Raw genomic sequence first — 20,152 nt, forward strand, 5'->3', positions numbered from 1 at the left:
GAGGAAATGGTTGAGTCTTTTTAGAGTCTATTTTAGAGGGAATGGTTGACTGACAGTTGTGGTTCTTCTTCTGTTTATGCCTTCAATTTGGATGTGTGGGTTTTGTTACCCACAACAGACTGACTTTACAGACACTGCTGTCGACGGTGATCTGACAGCCACAGAGGTGTGTACCAGCAGGCACGTTTATATGGTGCCTTCATCATCTTCATCATCCTCATCTTAGCCCTCCTCATCCTTTATCACTGCAAATCTCCTCTCCATCGTGTCTCTGACTTCCTCGTCAGATACGGCTTATCGAATAGCCTAATTATTAAGGATGTCGTTGGAGATATCGATCTTCTTGCTAGCTTGCTTTAAGCACTTGGGAATAAATAAGACATTTTCAGATTTCATAAACTGATTCTGAGTTTGTGCAACACAAACTCAGAATCAGTTTATGAAATCTGAAAATGTCTTATATGGCATGGGACACCTCATCTTTGCTCGATACCTTTTGTGTTCATTTGGTAGCAAGAGTTAGTTGCATGTTATCCCTCTTGCTTAATTCATCATTATACATCAGTGAATGTAACAATCTTTCTCTCTTCATTTTTTTGTGGCTGCAGTCAGACCAGGACGATGAATCAGAGCTAAGGACACAGGTAACCGTTTACAATTTCCACTCATACTGAACAGCCTAATGAGAATTCTCTGTAGGATGAAGCACATTCTATATCGTATGGAGAGACTATGCCTCATGAACAAGGCTCCTGAGAAAACAGGATATCTTCTCTTTGTATTTCAGCCCAGTTTCATAAGGAGAATAAAAGGAGAGAATGTTTTTATCAGGCATAGTAAACTGATGCTTGAGGTTGGTATGGAATGACCTAGAAGTGTATTGAGTGGCTTGAGCTATCCAGCTGTCTGAAGATAAAACTTAAGTGTCTATTTGTGGTAATGGCATGGACATTTGTCTTCGGGATGCGTGGAGTGCGTTTACTGAAATGATTTTCAACTCAGATGCTCCAGCAAGATGCTTGCATGGTGTGGATGCAAAATTGTTTGTGTTGATTTGGTAAGAAGAGAGTAACGTTGTCATTTTAAGTGATTTCAAAGCATTAAGTACAGATCTGTCACTGCAAATGCATCTTGTGTAACAGAAACAGAAATGAAATAAGTGGAGAGGGCTGGATGGAGCCTTTTCTATCAGATGTGCTGTACCCTCTTCTCAATATAGAGATGAATGCTAGTCATTTCCTTTTGACCCCTGACCCTCTATGGGACTGATAGAAATTTCCAAATGACATTGTTCTCCAAGACATGTGCTGTAGTTGTACAACTGTTGTCAAGGAGGATAATGCAGATTACCTGCTTTAAGCCAATGATTTCCAATAGAGGGCATGTAGAATCCCAGATTGATATGCATGGAGGGGTGTGTGCTAAGGAGTGTGTATGTCGGGGGTGGGGTGGGGGGGTGTATTATATATGTATGGTATGTTAGCAATTTTAACAGTGTTGTCATAATGGTGAAAAAGATGTTTGTCCTAACATTGCCTTGATTGCGTTATATTTGCAAACAGGCTTTGCGTCACAGTGGTTTCCTAACCCACCACTGGTCTTACAACACCAACCCTCTTCTCGGTTTCTCTCTCGATCAGGACGCAGACGACACTCCAGAGACACTGGTCAAACACCAGACCAATATCAGCGAGCTGAAGAGGACCTTCCTGGAGCAGGGCGCTGACAAGTCCGGCCTGACCGAGTGGGAGAAGCGCCTCTCCTCATCCCCTCTCCGCTCGCCGCGACTGGACGAGGCGCCCATGATCGAGCCCCTCCTCCCTGACGAAGTAAGCTCACTCACGCACACGAAACGCTGTGTTCTCTTCGGCCTTTGCTGTCACTGACGACAAACGGCCACTTTTTTCCCTCTCATTTCCCAGATTTAGATGTCCTTGCATGACAAAGCCGTGTTCTTTGGTTGCCATGGTCGAGAGGATAAATAAAAACCTCTCGTTTCCTGTTTTGTTGTATCTGTCTGTTCCGGCCTCTCTACATCTCCAAGGACCCATGTGGTGTACAAAACACTCACACTGGACCATCAAAATACTCCTCTCTGTGCACTGACACAGTAGCTTCGGACATGTGCAGAAAATGTTGTTCACTTGCAGTAAAATGTGTTTTTCGGTACATTATGAGATGCCATGAAATGAACCGAATAGGATCAGGTGTTACAGCTCATGGGCCCACAGGAGCTGCATTCATTTCTGCCACACATCTGTAAATAGGATGGCCAGCAAATGTCTGTACTAAATCACTTTCCCCTCTGTGTTGCTTCAAAAGAAAAAAGAAGTGTGTGGAACATTTGGCTTTGCTAAGCATATCATCAGCAGAGGGGATAAATCGACCCGTTATATAAATGATGTGAATGTAACTACTTCAAAAGGGGAACACAAATGATGGTAGAGGGAGGGAGCGTGTGTGTGTGTGTGTGTGTGTGTGTGTGTGTGTGTGTGTGTGTGTGCGCAACGGGATGAGTCTCCCCTTTTGTGTCATCACTAGCTATAATCATCAAACAGGCCAAAATGCAATATCGTAATAACATACGAAAGGGCCATATATTTATTAATATTAACTATTTTTAGAAAAGCACATTTCACCAGCAATGCTTTATTTGGTATGATTTTATTCTAACTGAAGACATAAATCAAAGTCAGAGTCTCGCTGAATTGATTCCCGCAATGGGGAAGAGGGTGCTTGCCGCAAAAGAAGTTGTTGATGAATATTGGAGTGAATATGAAATGTTTGCTATGAATGATTAGGTGGGATGCATTTGGTGGGGATGATTGCAGCGGGATTGAGGCGCAGCCTCAGAAGTTGCTCATTAGGCGAGTTATGAAATTTCTCTGTGAGATATCAAATGGAATATGTAATTTGACAAAGCCCACATGGCGCCGCTGCCTGCTGCCTGCTCACAATTGTTGTTTTTAATTCCAACGGAGATAAAGTTTTTACGTTTCTCTTTTCCTTCTTTGATTTCCCCGCTTCCATTCACAAAGACCAAAGAGGACCGGAAGGACGAGGACATAAAAGACGTGACCGAGGGGGCTCCCGAAACAAAGGACACTCTCCCGGAGACCAACACCACTGTGGTAAGTGTTTGTTAAATAATAATATTGATACTTTTTATTTATAGAGCGCTTTTCAAGGCACTCCGAGATGCTTTACAAGCATACAGTAGGCTTTTCAATTGATCAATCAACTCAGCGCGGGGTTGTTAGTTGTTAAAGTTTAAACAAGACAGAAAAAACATTTTCAACATTCGAGTCAAGCGTAAAACAGGTCAGTTTGTCGCTTATCTGCATGAAAAGCCACGGGGACAGATTAATGGCCCATCCACACTGCTAAGACTGTAAAATCTACAGTTTCAAATAACACTATCTCCTAAGAATGGCAGTGTCCACTCTACATACTATAACAACAACAACATGAAGAATGATATTGTTGGGTATCACATTCAGATCAATTTGTGAACGACAGCAACACTGACAGCCAATCAGAATCCATCGAATTTTAGGCATCACATTAGTTTATCACGAAGAATGATAATGAGGGGCTTTTCTTATTGTTGGTCAGTGTGGTTTGTCACATTGTTATTGTCACAGTTGTCTTTAATGTTACCACTGGCAGTGTGGACGGCCTTAAGAATGGAGGGGCCTAAGGGATAATCCTGTGCCGAAGTTTATATAAAGCTCCATAGCACCGTGTGATATGGAAGTCCTGTTGCCCAGTTGATTGAAATGGCCGTTGTTGTCCTTTCATCTCACTAAGTACGTCGAGTATGTGAGCCACAGATCCAGTGGTTGTGAGATTAATCCCTAATGTGCCTTCTTGCAATGCTGGCTAACGACAGTCTTTGTATCTTGTATGTAGGATTCTGAAGGGTGGGTAATAGTAAGCAAAGTCCCTCCTCAGGTAGCAGAAAAGAAAGGCCTTGCCAGCTACAAAATAGTTTCGGTGACTAATGCGGTGGAGGACGGGGCCAGTGCCAGCTCCGAGGTCAAACCCCTCGAGGTCCTCCAAGACGAGGCAGTGGCCAAGTCTGAAGAAGTACGAGAGAAGACCTACACATTGGGCAAGTCCTACGACACCACGTCAGGGAAGATTGTGACCATGACGAGCCGGGCCAAAGACGGGGACCTGCCATCGCCCTCCGCTTCCCCGCTGAGCAGCATCCCTGACCAGACGGCCACTGCTGTGAAGATCATCCCAGTGGACACGGAAGACGAGCTGTCCGACCCGGTGCCGATCAAGCCGACCAAGCCAACCAAGGGTCCGCCGCCGCTGATCTCCGTCAAACCAGCCTGGAAGCCTCCACCGGCCGACGCGAGTGCGGTGAGGGAGGGAGCAGAGGCCGTCCACTCTGGCGAGGAGACCGCTGACACAGAGAAGTTGGATCAGAAGCTGCTGGCGGCGGACGCTGCCCTGGGAGACAGGACGATGAGATCACCGCTCCGGTCACCGCTCAAGTCCCCGGCCATTCCGCAAACGCCTGAGCTGCCGCGCCTGAGTCCTGGCCACGTGTCCTATTTAGCCAAAACGCCCCCCACCGCCAGAGTGGTATATGACGCCAGCACTGAATCACTCACAATTCCCCACTATGGTTTCCCTAAGCCACTTCCCTTCCAGCTATCCCCAGCCTGGCTTTAAACATACGGATATGGCTGCTCAATGGTGAAGCCAGTGCTTTTTGCTTTTTAGATGAAATGTTCATGAATGCCGTTGGTTTGCCACTTTCTTATATGGTTTGCTAAAGCTTTTTTTGGAGCCAAATGCTTTACCATGGTGTTTGGAGCCAAATGCTTTATACTTTGGCGTTTGGTGTCACCCTTTACCTTTTCCTTTGGATGATTGGCTTCTTGGGCACAAGCTTTGATTGTTCTTTTTTGTTTCGTTAAAACAAAAAGACACACAAAAATGATAAGCTTTTTTTCGGTTTGCCAGTCCCAAGCTGCAAGGTAAACAAAAAGAATGTGTCACTTTGCCTCAATATCATTTCCTTTTCCTTCAGAAAAAATGGCTTCTGTTTTGGCTTTATGTTTTGCTCTCTAGAGTCTATGTTGCTTGATGTTGAATGACATGGGCCCTATTCATAAGAGAGCTCTCTTCCTGAGGTTTTGATGTGGCTCTGTTGTCTGCCGTCTTTTGCGACTTGAAATAGTGAAAGCAAAAGCTGTTTTTCAAAAGCAGGTGTATCCCCTGGGGTTAGGCAGTCTTGTCTTGCTGGAGTTGTTTTGAAATATCTAGTTGAGAGCCCATCTGTGTCTCAAACATTGACATGAGGATGTCCTCAAGCACTGGTGTTCTAGGGCTTGTGAAGTAGCTCCATAGTAGTTGTCGTAGTGGCCACTTTGTGCTCAGAATAGTGAAATGGTCGTCTTTGTGTGTAGATGGACTGCATGGTGCATCAGATTCTCTTCATCATTGACAGCTTTTTCTTGGGTAAAAAGGCAGTGACATTCCACTTTCAAAGGAGTATTTTATTCTCAAAAGAAGCCAGGCGTGAGATCTGATGAGCATATTGAAGCTTTTTGAAAAGCAACATTCAGGTCCCAGTAATTGCTCTAAGCACTTCAGAATTCTTGCATATGGCAATGCCAATAGCAGCCAGTAGTAGCTCAAGATAGTGGGTTTGCTTCTTTATTTCAGGTGTTTGGGACTTTGATGTGGACATTTTGTACTAGCACCACTTGATCAATTTGGATTGTCCTAAGGGAACATGTCTGATGCTCTTATGAATAACACCCTGCACTTCCCCACTGTCCCCGAGTCTGTCTGCCTCGTCCTCGCCGTCTCTCTGTCACGCCCCGTCCTGCCTTACTCTTCTTTTCTGTGTCTGTCTTTGTGCGCTCAAACCTCAAGCTTCAAATTTCTTTACTCTTGTGTGTGTGTGTGTGTGTGCGTGCGTGTGTGTGTGTGAGTGTGTGCGTGTGTGAGAGAGTGTGTGTGTGTGTGTGTGTGTGTGTTGTGGGTTTGCATGTCTGTGTTGACTGTTCATCTCTCCTGTCCTGCGTAGCCTAAGCCCACCTTTGAGGAGATGTCTCCGGAGCTCACGGCTCTCTTGCAGTCGGCCCGAGAGCAGATCACCACCCGCGGATGGTCTTCCACCTCTCCCCATAGTCAGGCCTTCACCAAGGTGGCTGCTCATTCTAACACTCTGTGCTAGTCTACCCTAGCCTATGCTAGCTTAGCCTTTGTGGGCCTCTTCCCACTGATCTGCAGTCAGTGTGCATGCATGCCAATTTCCCCCATAGGTCACTGTGTCCTTGTTTTAATAGACTAACAAGTGCACATGTGTTTGTGTGTGGGCTTTGTCCCTTGTCAGGCATCCCCTTGTCATCTCTCTGCCAAGGCAGCCATGCTCGTGTCCTTCCTCTGCCCATTAACAAGCGACAGATTTATGGGGAGGAATCGTTTGTGGATAGACAGAGGCAGTGCAAGGTCTCTTTGTGCCTTTTTGTAAAGATTCAAGGGCATCAAGTCAGTACATGAATATGATATTCATGTATCTTCAAGAACATCAAGTCAGTACATGAATATGATATTCATGTATCTTCAAGAACATCAAGTCAGTACATGAATATGATATTCATGTATCTTCAAGAACATCAAGTCAGTACATGAATACATAATATATTTGTGTACCTTCAAGAGCATGTCAGTACACCAATGCCTAATATTTGTGTACCTTCACTCAGCTTTTTTATCTTTATGTTTCTTATGTTAACAGTCTATTCCTGGTTTTGCAAGCGAATGGAAGAAGTGCTGTCTTGTGTTATGTTTCTGAAGGATGTTTGAAGATGCTCACTGACGGTAGGGGGGTTCTGATTGTGCGTGTGTGTGTCTCTTGCAGCCCACAGGCAGTCCAGAGAAAGTGGCGGCGATGCAGGAGGGTCAGTCCGAGGATGGCGGCGCCGGCGGCGGCATTCTAGATCAGCGGTCAGATGTGGAGCAGTCCACCACACAGGTAGACACCAAATCCCAGCCTGAGGAGGTGGAGGGCGAGGAGCCCGATGAGGTCAACCCGCCCGAGCAGGGAGGGGAACCGCGTGGCCCGTCGCACGACGACACCGACGAGTCTGAACCCGAGTCCGACAGCGCCACTAGCGATTCCGAGAGCTTGGCCTCGGGCAACTTTGACGGGCCGCTGTCCCCCACGACCGACAATGCGGACGCGGACGCAGACGCGTTCCCGCCGCCCCCCACACCGGCCCCAGACTCAGGCACCGGTCTGGGCCCGGGGCCGTCCACTGACAGCGAGTCAGGGGGAGAAAGTTTCTCAATGTCCAGTGACGATGAGCCCCTCTCTGGGGAACAGTCCCCCAACCTGGCCCCTTCTTCCCCTGTGAGGCTAGCAGAGCCAAGGGAGGACGCCATGGGTATCAGTATGGAGGTAGAAGCCGATAAGCCTCTCTATGAGGTAACATCCCAAACAACTCCTGATCCTCCCATGTGGAATCCAACCCCTTCCCTTCTGCGAGTAGTTCTTCCCAGTTTCTAGAACCTTCCGTGAATATATGTGTGTGTTCAGTGAGCAGGTTGAGCAGAGTGTATTCTTCGCCAGTGCGCACATAGCCATAATGTATTTGTATTCAGCACAGGTCTTGCCAGCTAGAATAATTGCTATATATCACTTCCTGAAAGAGTAGGTATGATTGTGTGTGTGTGTGTGTGTGTGTGCGTGTTGCGTGCGTGCGTGCGTGTGTGTGTGTGTCTATGTATGCATACTGTATGTGTGAGAGAGAAACTGACAAACTGTTATGGTTCATTCATAAGCAGCCCCTTGATACATAGTTCCCAAGTTGTAAACTGTCTAAAACTTTTGCATGAGAATTGCATTAGAATTAGAATTGCGTGTGTGTGTGTGTGTGTGTGTGTGTGTGTGTGTGTGTGTGTGTGTGTGTGTGTGTGCGTGTGTGTGCAAATGTGTGTCTATAGAGGCATGTGCCTTGACAGTTTCTGGAGCATAATGTAAACACTAAGAACCTGCCCACTGATCCACACACAGTCCTCTGTTCTTCCCTCTCACTGTTGTGTCCCTGCCTTCATGAAAAAACAAATCCTCTGCATTCCTGCTCTGCTTCAAGTAACAAAATGAAAAACAGAAATAAAAAGACTCACCACAGAAACACATGAAATACATCTCTATCGTAATCCCCCGCCATTGCCTGCAGTATATTTAATAGTATATTTCGGCTCAAAGATTCATCAGGTTGGAAAAAGGTTGTCATCCGCATAGCTCTCAGTGGAAAATCTTACAGATCAAAGCCTACATAAATATCAGTAATGTCCTGATATTGCTTTTGAGCACTTCTGCTGCATAAAATATATTAGCCTATCTGACATAACCTAACATTTATCAGTGATTCCTTTCTTTATCTGGTGGTCTCTGGTAATTGGAATGTATTTTTTTTCGTGCTGTGCAGATCGCTGTGATGATACCCTAGTTGAATTCCCAAAATCATGTTTGTGACTAGGTATTCATTTCTGCAGGCTGCAATGCGACTAAATGAGCAGAACGAGCACTCTTCAAGTGAACAAGTCGGGGAATAGCTTCATTTGCATTTTTTCGACAGAAGAGTCATTAAATGGTATTGCAGATCATTTGTATGTAAATTAGACCATAAATTGGCAGAAGCACACGCAAATTAACCTCCTTGGTGTTTAAACAAAATGATTGTGAGTCCACTCCAGTGACCAGTAGAGTGTAGCCGAGAGCGTGTTTGCCCCACATTGCCCCCAGCTATTCCTGTGCCTGTGAACGTGGCCTTCATGTTACTCCGTGTTGTAGATTTATTTCTGTAGATGTGAAACTTTCAGTCTGTGAATGTTGCACACCTACATTTTTGTGTGTGGTGTGTGTGTGTTACTGTCATCATTTTCAGTGTCTGTTCTGTGGTGGGGAACAGAAGATGCGGTGGCCAAAGCAGATGAATGTAATGTGATGATTTAAATCACTCTGACTGTTATGGTGGTCTTACTCTCTCTCCCTGCTGCTGTCTCTGCAGCTCTCCTCAGTGCTCCAGACAGAGGTCATGACCTTCAGTAGCTCCATGGCCGAAGAATCAGAAAAACTGGTCACCCAGGAAGTCCCAGTAATACACACGGAAATGAAAACCATCACATACGAGTCACTACAGGTGCGGAGCTCATGCTGCTAGACTGGACAGACAGACCCCATGCTCACCCTACACATTTTAATTGTATATGTGTGTGTGTGGCTGTGCAACATTCCTTAACGGAAATATTTAGAGTCCCATCTGTGAGATTGTTCCCATAATACTATAATACAATTCAGGCAGTTTGACGATAACATGTAAGACAAAAACATACATGTACCACAGTCCACAGTCTTTTGGTGTTTCACTCATATTTTCACATTTAGTAGCTAAAATGCTCTGTTGTTGTTGCTCGTCACTATGTTATCAACATGTAGACTCGTCCTCAGTGCCTGGTGACCTTGTGGTGACCTTGGATGGGTGATTTTCTTTCTCCCCTCCTTCAGGGTGACACGGACAGCGAGGCCGAACCCGGAGTGCTCCTGAGCGCCCAGACCATCACATCGGAAACGACCAGCACCACCACCACCACGCATATCACCAAGGTCAGCCCTCCGTCCAGAGAGAGCCGGCACTGATCGATGTGTCTGTGCCGGCAAAGGCAGGGTGTGGAAGAGCAGTTTTTAATGGAGCTCGGCCTCCCATTTGTCTCATGTGTTTATTTGTTGTTCTTGTTGGCTTTCAAAAGACTGTGAAGGGCGGCATTTCGGAAACGAGGATTGAGAAGAGAATCGTCATCTCAGGAGATGCAGACATCGATCATGATGAGGTGAGATTAAGAGTCGTCCTACGCCGCACTGTCGGTCTATTGGCCTACTCTTTCTGTTTAGCTTAACGTACTTTCCAGCATGTAGTACTGTATGCGGCCGAGGTGATATTGAGTAACTTAAACAGAGTACTTCTCAGATGAGGCCAGTAAAAGATTGAGCTGTCCATACGATTTTGCTTTGACTCTTCGTGCTCCCTCGAGCTAGGCCCTGGCTCAAGCTATCAAAGAGGCCAAAGAGCAGCATCCCGACATGTCAGTGACCAAAGTCGTGGTCCATAAAGAGACCGAGATCACGCCAGAGGAGGGCGAAGAGTGACCCGCAGGTAAGGGGACGGCAGAGGTGCTAGCGGCGGCTTCATGCCAACATTAGCCTGCTGGCTGCCTTTGAGCTCCTGGCCCTGCCTGACCACGCTCGCCATGGCCGATTTCTTAAGCTGGATCTGCTTTGGGCTTCCCTTACTTACACCCCCGTTTTACGCATCTGCCCTCTGTGCAACGTACCTGCTTAAGTCTGTTGATCTCATGCCTCAAGGACTTACCTCCATTGGATGGTGGCTGCTTTTCAGATTTGAGACTAACTTTAGTTGTTTTTTTGTGTGTTTGTTCAATGTGTTGCTTATTTGCAGTTTCATTACTCATTGACAATAAGCAATAATGGAGGCTTATTTGTCTTTCTCTATGTTGCTCACTTTTTGTACCAGTTAACAAAAGCCATATAGTCGAGGCCTGTGGTATTTCTTGATGAATGGATACAGTGCACTCTGCTGGTGAATTTGAGTTCTTCATCGTTACTAATATCAGGGCACTAATATCATCCTCTATTGTCTTGATGTAAACCATCAAAACGTTTACCATCAAGGACAAGGCTTTATGTGGCATACTCTTAAAATATTTCTTATTGTCAAAGATTATTTGCCATCAGTTAGGCATGTTTCTCAAGCCTGTGCTTGGCTGCTGGCTGCTGATTTCTCTGTATTTGTGGAATGTTACTGCATGTGACATTTTATATTTTGTATAAATACATAGAATTAATCATTAATATGTCTAACTTGATTTGTATCATAAAGTATTGGCATTATTACAATGCCTCATGCTTTAACTTTATCCCAGTTACAACTTTTCAGTTTGTTGTTGTCAAGTGATTGTTTTATCATTATGACCTATGTTAAGTTTTATACTAGATTACTTTATTTTGTGCTATCTTTATGAATTAAAGTCATTATAAACATAATGTAGCATATGTTTTGTAAGTTATTGTAGTATGTTAATAATCAAATTCTACATGTTACTACAGAACTATCGAAGAGCTTTACATGGTATTGTTCTGTATGTTTGTGTTTTTCAGGATTAACACATGCTCACGGATTTTGTGTTTCACACTGTACGGAGGAAAGAGGCGCTTGGGGAAACGCTGATCACGCTAACAGCATCATAAAAGAATGGATACTACTTCATCTAAGCACTTCTGGAGTAGCATCAAACTCTCCCACCGTCACCAACCCAGGCTTACAAATCCACACAGCACTCCAGTTCGCTCTTGGATCATGTAATCTGCATGAAAAGGGAACAATTCAGCATTTTTTGTAAAGACGAAGAAATAGTGAAAGAAATAGTGAAAAAAGAAACATTTTAGCAAAAAATGAAACTGTGTACATTTTACTCAACCTGCGCACTCAGTCTAAAGGGACAAGAATGTAAGTTAGAGGTGTTTTGAAAATATTACTGATATAAATAACTACATTTTATTTATTAAAGTAAAGCTCACTCCACAAATGATACAAATAGGCTGTACCTATATGAGCGCACAATATTTAACCATGCAATAGATGTGCCATTCATATTGCCAAGCTCTCACCCACATGTACAACTCTTCAGTTTTATGTGTTTTTTTCTCATGCTGAATGTTACAGAGAGATAGAGGGATAAAATGCATAGCTTTTGTAGGTCATTAAACTATTAGAACATGTTATGCTGTTTTTACTTGAATTCTTTTTCCGTTTGTTTCTTTGTTATGTTTCCCCTTAAATACTGAGGAGTAAATGGAAGGGAGCCAGCGCCTTTTGGCTTTTATTTTCTGCCAGCGAGTGCGTTTGAAAGCTGCTGCTGCTGAACTGAACCGCTGCAGAGAGAGTGTATTTACTGGAAGATGGTCTACTCTGTGCCCCTGCTGCTCTGAAAATCCATCCTAGAATTGTCCCAGCCTGTGACGACGGCACATCAAGCCTTAAACTGTACAGAGTGGATTGAAACCCCTTCTGCCCAAGATAGCTCAAACCATGTGTGTGTGTGTAAGTGTGTGTGTGTATGTGTGTCTTTGTTTGTTTCTTTTTTTTCAACAGCTCCATGTGTTGGTCATTCGGAAACCTTCTATATGTCAGCTGAAAAACCATCCATGTTGAATGAGTTTCCTTCAAAAGCTCAAATAAAACAGTGAAATGAACTTAATTCACTTTTTCATTTGTGTCTGTTCACTTTATCCAGACTGTAATGAGAGGATTTGGGAAGGAAGGAAAGAAAGGCAATGTCATGTGTCTTTCTGAGGTAATGTGACCACACACCAGGCCATACAGGACACATGCTGATACAGTGACTTACAATTTATCTTCACGACGGAAATTGAAGGCTCTCTTGGGGGGGGGGGGGGGGTACACGTGATGAAAGCATGCAGATCATGGGTTTGTACTAACCACTGCTGAGTCAGTATAACCTCATGAGAGGGCTATGGCTCTATGGTTCTTCTTTTCCAAGCTGGGAGGGTGTGTGAGAAGAGACATGTATTTGAAATAACATTACAGACGTGTAAAGAAAATTGCTGTGTGACTATTCCCACTCCACAAGGTCATCGTTGTAAATTGAATATTATAACCAGATTTTATCTATTTTATGAGCAATGAGAGCTGAGAACAGTGCTCACATCATGTGTGTGTGTGAGAGAGAGAGAGAGATGACACCATGAAATGAAACATGTTCAGTGACATCCCCAGATCAAGTTTGTCGCTGCATGCCTCAGTCAGTTCAGATACGCACATTGGTCACATTCAGTGGCCTATCAGTGTCTTTCCAGCTCACAGCCACAGCTTGAGTGTGAATACTGAGCTGGACCCATGTTGAGATTGAATTCCTCACAACTTGCATTAAATGTAGCTATGCTATAGTTAATATGATAGCCCAGGGGTTCCCAAACTTTTCTACGACAAGGCCCCCCAAATACCACTAGGTTCTGGCGAAAGACCCCCTTGATGTGTTATTAAACCCATCAACAATACTACGGAAAATGTAAAAATACATTAAGCTAATCCTAATAATTATTTTAACCACAAGCACTTCACGATGGAGTATACAGTGTGTAAAAATTGTATTTTGAGCTATTCTGCTATATGAGAGCTATCACTCTACAATTATTCCCAGTCATTATCATGGAAAATATAATGTTCAGATATGTGACAAATTATTATAATGGCATTGTATAACAATCCTCATAGTAATAGGTATATTAATTTTACATTTTTCAAATGCATTTATTTGTTGTTTTTATTTTTCCTTCCAACTTGCTGCAGCCCCCTTGGCACCCCCTCCCTGCCCCCGGCCCCCACTTTGAAAACCACTAGCTTATACCATTTCCATTGTTGCTTTGATGCTGTGAATATAGTATCATTCACCTTGAAAGACAACTAAAAGTTAACATAGAAATGAAATAGCAATTGTTCAATAGGCCTACCTAACCTATAGTGGTTGTGAATACAATATGTTTTAATATTATTTAAAAGCTCTTGAGGCTATGTAATTAGCTATTAAAATAAAGCCTGCAAAGCAGTTATCTTGTTTTTGTCAACATGTGTATGTATTGGCCTTGCTTGGCCTTATTAAAGGCTGGCTGTCACATTTGTGGTGCCAGAGTGAGGAAACCCTTAGATGGGAAGGAATATGTGAAAAATCACATTGGGCACTAGATTGGTCACTTCTGGATAAGTTTTTGATTTTTGGCAGGGTGTTAGGTATAGGTAGCCTAGAAATCTAGACGCGCCCCTAGCGGCAGCGAATTACATTTGCTGCCAGGGCTAGTCTAGCAACTCTCCGTTGGCTTGTGAGCTCCAGAAATCGAAACTTAATCAGGCCAATGAAATCGTGTATAGAGTCGTTAGGTGGGCTTAACATAATGATTGATGGCAGAGTTGCAACAGTTTGGCTTGAATTCCCTGCTACTTGAAAACAAATAAGATGGATGTTGCTGCTGGCGAACAGTGTGACACGAGTTAAGCTTTTATTAAGTTGGCAAACGTTTGAACTAGCCAACTAGCTCCGCTGGTGAGAAACGCATGGGATTCATAGCGCTGCCGCTGTCCTATTGTGTGCAGAGGGAATTTGAAAGACAACTGATTATCCCGCCCCTCGGACTGAGCACTGTGAACGGTGAGTGTCCAGACCCTACATTTTAATGTGGGTCTGGCTCGTCAGGCTAAGGTATAGGCCTAAGGTTTTCAAAAATCCATAGATACAAGTTGGGGTGGCCCCCCTAGTGGCAGTTATCCATAAAATCCAAAATGGCCCCCGCTGAAAAGAAAAAAGGTTATATCTCAGCTTCCTTAAGTCTTAAATTGTTGTAGCCTATAATGTATTTTCTCTACTTTGTTTGATACATCCAATTTTGATATGTTCTTCTTATTGGCCACCCCAACTTGTATCCATGGATTTTTGAAAACCTTAGGCCTATACCTAACACCCTGCCAAAAATCAAAAAACTTATCCAGAAGTGCCCAATTTTCATGAATTGCATCGTAGCCATTATTGCTGTGGTAATAGTAATAATAATGATGATGATGATAAATAGGTTTAGCCTAGGCTACTATAATGCCATTAAAAACATTAGGCATGTCTTATGGGGCAACTTACATACATAGATGGAATAAAATAACCTAAATGTGTATTTCTTGCATGTGGGCTAGGTCACCAATAGTGAACCATACAGGTTAGCAAAAATTAAAGGAATTGTTGTCTGTAGTTTACAGCACTGCAAACGATAATGTTGCTCCAATTACATCCTCAAGTTTCATATTAAATCTGTATTAGCGTGCTCGTTTCCCGCTCGTGACAGTGGCTTTCGCGCCCCCAATGTGCGCCCGTTTACCTTCAGGGTTCGCGCTCCAGAGATTTCTACTCTGTGATTTGCGTAAGAATGGCAGCCTTCGTCAAGTCACAGCTCTTTGTGTGGGCTTGAGCGCATTTTGCGTAACAACATCCATTTCTATATACGTACGTACGCGCTTAGTCACTCGCTCTCTGCAGTTCCGTGCTGGCGCAGCGCGTCCTTCCGTCTGTGCTCGTCCTCAAGCTAACAAACACAAAGTATATTATTCTTTACTGGTTGTGTGACAGTCAACGGAGACTTTCTCAGTGGGACAAAATAGCACAATATAGGTAAGACATGCATTTTTAGACAATTGCAACATCTCCCGAATTATTGCATAATGTTTGGCCAAGATGCCTGCGCGCTCACGGTCGTGGTGAAAGCTCGAGTTCGTCATTTCAGGAGTGTTCATGGCTGCTCGGGCATTTTCCAAGCGGTGACGGGCGCTCCCTCGGCGCGCCTGTCGTCAATCGGAAACGTCCATTTCTCCCAGCATGGAGAAAGACTGTGCTGCGAAAATGTAATTTTCGTCTTAAACTTATTATTTTATGCATCAGGAGTGCTAATCTGTTCGATTGGACGATGATGAGAAATAACAGAGATGGCGGATTTCCGTGTTTGTTGACGCTAACAATGCAGATATGGGGAAAGCTAGCTAGCTAGCTGCTAGCAACTAACGTTACCTTCGACCGCTAGCTAAGTTTGTTAGCACAATAGCTAACACAATCTTCCAGAAACGGATTTCAAATGATTTAACGGTAGTGGTTAACGAGGATACGCACTTCAACTTCAATATGTTACTAGAATATTAGATAAAATGTTGCAATATAACGAGATAATCCATTTGGCCATTGTAAGTTAAATGGAAATGTATGATGTTAGCGGGCAACCCATCTAGCTGCTAGCTGGCTAACGAGCTAAGTCGATTATGTTGTTAGCTTGTTAGCTTAGAATGTTGTCTTGCGCGCTGAGTATCGTAAACTTATCTGCAGAAAGCCCAAATTATCGTTATTTTGTGCTTGTTTCGTCAGGTCGACATTAGCATTTAATAAATAACGGTCCATTTTGATTGCTACCTGATTGAATGCTTGCACCTCAACCCTAATGTTAGTAACGTTAACATGACCAAACGCTGTGTACATTATTTTCAGTGGTCAGCTAAAGATAACATCTACTACTTGGCTGTTTAAACATTAAAGTTACTCCCTGTTTAAAAGTTATAAATCCATTAGTAGGATACACTTTGTACTCCGAATTGTCATAACAACATGAGTCAGGAATAGAGATGACATGTCTTCAAAGATTTTTGAATAGGCGGAGCCTATGTCAAATCTTTGCTGTCTGTTAACATTTAACAAGTGTCACGTAATCCTCGATTTTAATGTCGTAACAGAGAATGTGGTCGTAATCTCTGCTGTAGATTGAATCGAACAGTTAAACGTCAGCTTTCATGAGTGCTATTGCGATGTATATTTAACCAGCTCTGCGCAGGAAATGTAGCCCTACGATTGGTTCATGCAGCACTAAATTACTCTGAAATAAAGTTGGCTGCCTTAATAAACACAAATATGAATCCTGAGAACTCCAAATACAGTCATATTCTTAGTGTGTCTTTATATCTAATACTGAAACGTTTCTCTGTCTTTTTATTTTAATCTGCAGGGATTCTCATCAATATGTCGGAAACTGTGAAGTATGTTGACGATGAACACAAGACTATCTTCCTGAAGATACTAAATGAGCAGAGGTTGGAGGGAGAGCATTGTGACATTGCAGTTGTTGTTGAGGATGTTAAATTCAGGGCGCACCGCTGTGTTTTAGCAGCCTGCAGCAATTACTTTAAAAAGCTGTTCAAGAAGCATGAGGTAGACAACTCGTCTGTAATAGAAATTGACTTTATCCGGTCGGACATCTTTGAAGAGGTGCTGAATTATATGTACACAGCAAAGATATCTGTGAAAAAGAAAGATGTTAACTTGATGATGTCATCAGGGCAGATTCTTGGAATCCGGTTTTTGGATAAGCTTTGCTCACAGAAACGCGACTTGACCACAGAGGAAAAGACAGACCAAAGAAATGCCAAATTTCCATATGACATTGTCAAAATTGGAATGCCCACTGATGATTCACACTTGCCAACAGACAGTGACGTGCAGGTGCTAGGTGACCACGACGACTCTCCCTCTGACGACATAGTCGACGACACCCACGCCAATCACGACCTCGACAAATCGCCCAACAGCGCTCTGAGAGTGCAGGAGGCCATCCTCAAAGAGCTAGCCAACGAGGAGGTCCACAAAGTGAGCTGTTACGACCAGGACGTTGAAGCCATGGACACTGAACCCAAAGACTTAGCGGGCCACGCTGCCCAGACTCTCGGCTTTGCCGACAGTATGGGGGAGGTAAAGGACGAGCAAGGCCCCGGCTGGACCACGGCCGCCGCCGACATGAAATTCGAGTACCTCCTCTACGGCCACAGGGAGCACCTGGGCTGCCAGGTGTGTGGCAAGACCTTCATGGACGAAAACCGGCTGAGGAAGCACGAGAAGCTGCACTCTGCCGACCGGCCGTTCATCTGCGACATCTGCACCAAGGCCTTCACCACGCAGGCCCATCTGAAAGAGCACCTGAAGATCCATACAGGCTTCAAGCCGTACCGCTGTGAGGTGTGCGGCAAGTCCTTCATCAGGGCACCGGACCTGAAGAAGCACGAGCGCGTGCACAGCAACGAGCGGCCCTTCGGCTGCCAGATGTGCGAGAAGGCCTTCAAGCACAAGTCGCACCTGAAGGACCACGAGCGGCGGCACCGCGGCGAGAAGCCGTTTGTCTGCGGCTCGTGCACCAAGGCCTTCGCCAAGGCCTCGGACCTCAAGCGGCATGAGAACAACATGCACAGCGAGCGCAAGCAACTGGCGCCCAACCCGCTGCAGAGCGAAACGGAACAGCTACAGGCGGCCGCCATGGCCGCAGAGGCTGAGCAGCAACTGGAGTCCATTGCATGCTCATAGCGCTCGGCGCACCCCCCCCCCAGGAACCCCTAACCCCCTGATGCCCCCCTATTCTGGGCACCAGTCGAGTCTAACAATCAAGCTTTTTCTACGTCTTATTTTTTTGGAGGGTATGGGGGGGGGGGGTGTGTAGGCATGTAGTGTCATTAAGATTTTGTTGTGACGAATTAGTTAATTTTCTCAGATGTCATGAAAATTTCAGAACTAACAAAAAATTCTTATACTTTATTGATTGTGGTGATAATTTTACGACAAGAGTATAGGTTTATTGACATATGTTTAATGGTTCAGATTTTCTTAAAGACTATGTATATTGTGTAATATGAGTAGATTTTTTTTCTTCACTGTACAGGTGAAAATGAAAAGGTGTTTTGATGTGTATATATATGGCAGCCCAATGGACATTACTGCTCTGCCTTATCCCAGTTGTCAATAAACCTGCTGTTCTACAATGCCAGTATAATGCCATAATTGATAATGAAATACATGATTTGTAAAGTAAAGTGAAATGAGAGATATGCTGATGAACAAGGTTTTGATGGTAATTATTCCATCAGGCTGTACAAACCTCTAATGAATTATGGATTTATGTATAACAGCTCAAGATATTTTGCTGTAATAAATGTATTACCTTTTGGTAACCTATACTCAATCTCTGACTGTTCTTTTTACAAATTTAAGTTAAAATTGGTATGATCTCTTATGTTAGCTGGTCAACGTGGCTTCTTAGAGGAAGAAACATATTTTTAGTTTAAGAATATTCTGTATGTGCTGGCAAGATTGAATAAGGTTTTAGTTGTAGATAACAGTTTGCATGGTGGTGATTGTGTCAGTTTGTTTTCTCAAGCAGTTTGCCTGACTAAAACAACTACTGCGACCCCTACTACTTCACCCCATCATCAGCCGAGAGTTAATCAAGTTGAACATGCGCACTTGAACGCATGTGGCACTTAACTTTTCAGGTGTGGCGAAAGGACCTACAAACGCACGAAAAGCGCGAATGGGTCAAGTTGAATCGCTGTGCAGGTTTAGACTTTGTAGAGGTAAGTAACACTCATTATGACGTGAGACAAATATTTTAAACAACAAAGACTGATGTATGTCTTTTGAACGAATAGTGGAGCACAATTAGCAGACACAAATCGGCTTATTGTGGCCATTGTCGATAATTCTAGCCTATAACGACTATCATATGTTTCGACTGCACACTTAAAAAGCATCACAAGCAAACAGGTGTTTAGATAAACGCGTAGTTATACGATTAAATAAGAACACATTGGCTAAAATCTGGGCCTCATGGCGATGTCCATGTTTCAGTAGGCTACAACGGATTTCACCTGAGCTCTCCAGTCAGACTTCGCGATGAGAGTGGAGGACAGTGGAAAGGGACTGAAGAGAACGGCAGATCAAGAGAGAGAAACAGAGAGGTGCAAACAGTTCCATCCCAACTGACCTGAACAAGTTTGGTGAACTGCCAGATTTGTTGCACTGTTGCTTCCTAACCCTGATGCTTTATTAGCAGGAAGAAGAAAAAGAAATCCCATTTAAATGGAACCACTGAAGTAAATGGAGGGTCTAATGACATGGAATCAGTAAGCACTGTATAGGCTGCTCGTACTATAATACATTGGCCTATATGTTCCATGCAACATGAAATTCCGTCATTTTTGCATTTGGGCAATTTCTTTTTGTCCATTTTCTAACCAGATACTTCAATCACAGAAATCAAGAGATAAAGATAATGGAAAGACGAAAAATAAAAACAAAGACATTAAATCAGAGAAGGAGTCAATGAAAAGGTAAAAAAAAAATGTTTTTCGTGTCTCGCAACATAATGGCAATTTGTTTAGAAGAAATTATCAATGTAGCATGTTTTCCCCATGCATGTTAACCTAAATTCAGTAATTTGCAAATTAACATCTTTTTCCCTAGTGAGAAAGATGGATCCTGCAAGAAAATCAAAGATGCATCTGTTAAAAACAGTAGGCCTATTAAAGAGGTGAACTTTGACCACCCATTCTCGGTACCAGCAGTGTACTTGATGTTAAACAAGGAGAATGCAAACCAGTAAAACAATACTAATGCAGTAGAGACATCCTTAGTTGTTTCAAAAGACTGTTTAGTTGTGGCTGTTTAGCCAGTTGATAACCCT

At 43.7% G+C, this 20,152-nt stretch overlaps 2 protein-coding genes across 3 annotated transcripts in view; both read left to right on the forward strand.

The window, feature by feature from the left end:
- Nucleotides 1–12,256, forward strand: part of epb41l3a (erythrocyte membrane protein band 4.1-like 3a) — a 31,395-nt gene extending 19,139 nt beyond the window's left edge. The window contains exons 12-20 of the mRNA XM_076291022.1: nt 609–644; nt 1,641–1,829; nt 3,039–3,131; nt 6,893–7,006; nt 9,048–9,179; nt 9,545–9,643; nt 9,787–9,867; nt 10,073–10,190; nt 11,213–12,256. Of these exons, the coding sequence (XP_076147137.1) occupies nt 609–644; nt 1,641–1,829; nt 3,039–3,131; nt 6,893–7,006; nt 9,048–9,179; nt 9,545–9,643; nt 9,787–9,867; nt 10,073–10,183 (855 nt within the window). The 3' untranslated portion in view covers nt 10,184–10,190; nt 11,213–12,256. The remainder of the gene's footprint in view (nt 1–608; nt 645–1,640; nt 1,830–3,038; nt 3,132–6,892; nt 7,007–9,047; nt 9,180–9,544; nt 9,644–9,786; nt 9,868–10,072; nt 10,191–11,212) is intronic.
- A 2,875-nt stretch (nt 12,257–15,131) lies between these two features.
- On the forward strand, nt 15,132–18,647 carry zbtb14 (zinc finger and BTB domain containing 14). Of its 2 annotated transcripts, none has more exons than XM_076291023.1 (2): nt 15,132–15,282; nt 16,655–18,647. In XM_076291023.1, the coding sequence occupies exon 2, from the start codon at nt 16,669–16,671 to the stop codon at nt 17,998–18,000; it is 1,332 nt and encodes a 443-aa protein (XP_076147138.1). In that variant the 5' UTR covers nt 15,132–15,282; nt 16,655–16,668; the 3' UTR covers nt 18,001–18,647. The 2 variants fall into 2 exon arrangements, with proteins under 2 accessions (XP_076147138.1, XP_076147139.1); XM_076291024.1 differs by lacking the exon at nt 15,132–15,282 and adding an exon at nt 15,391–15,512.
- Nucleotides 18,648–20,152: the final 1,505 nt, after the last annotated feature.

The sequence above is a fragment of the Alosa pseudoharengus genome, unplaced genomic scaffold (genome assembly GCF_046254945.1).
Source record: "Alosa pseudoharengus isolate Yale_2024_CS ecotype anadromous, Long Island Sound unplaced genomic scaffold, YU_APseudo_1.1 YU_APseudo_1.1_scf_18, whole genome shotgun sequence".
Taxonomy (NCBI): Eukaryota; Metazoa; Chordata; class Actinopteri; order Clupeiformes; family Clupeidae; genus Alosa; species Alosa pseudoharengus.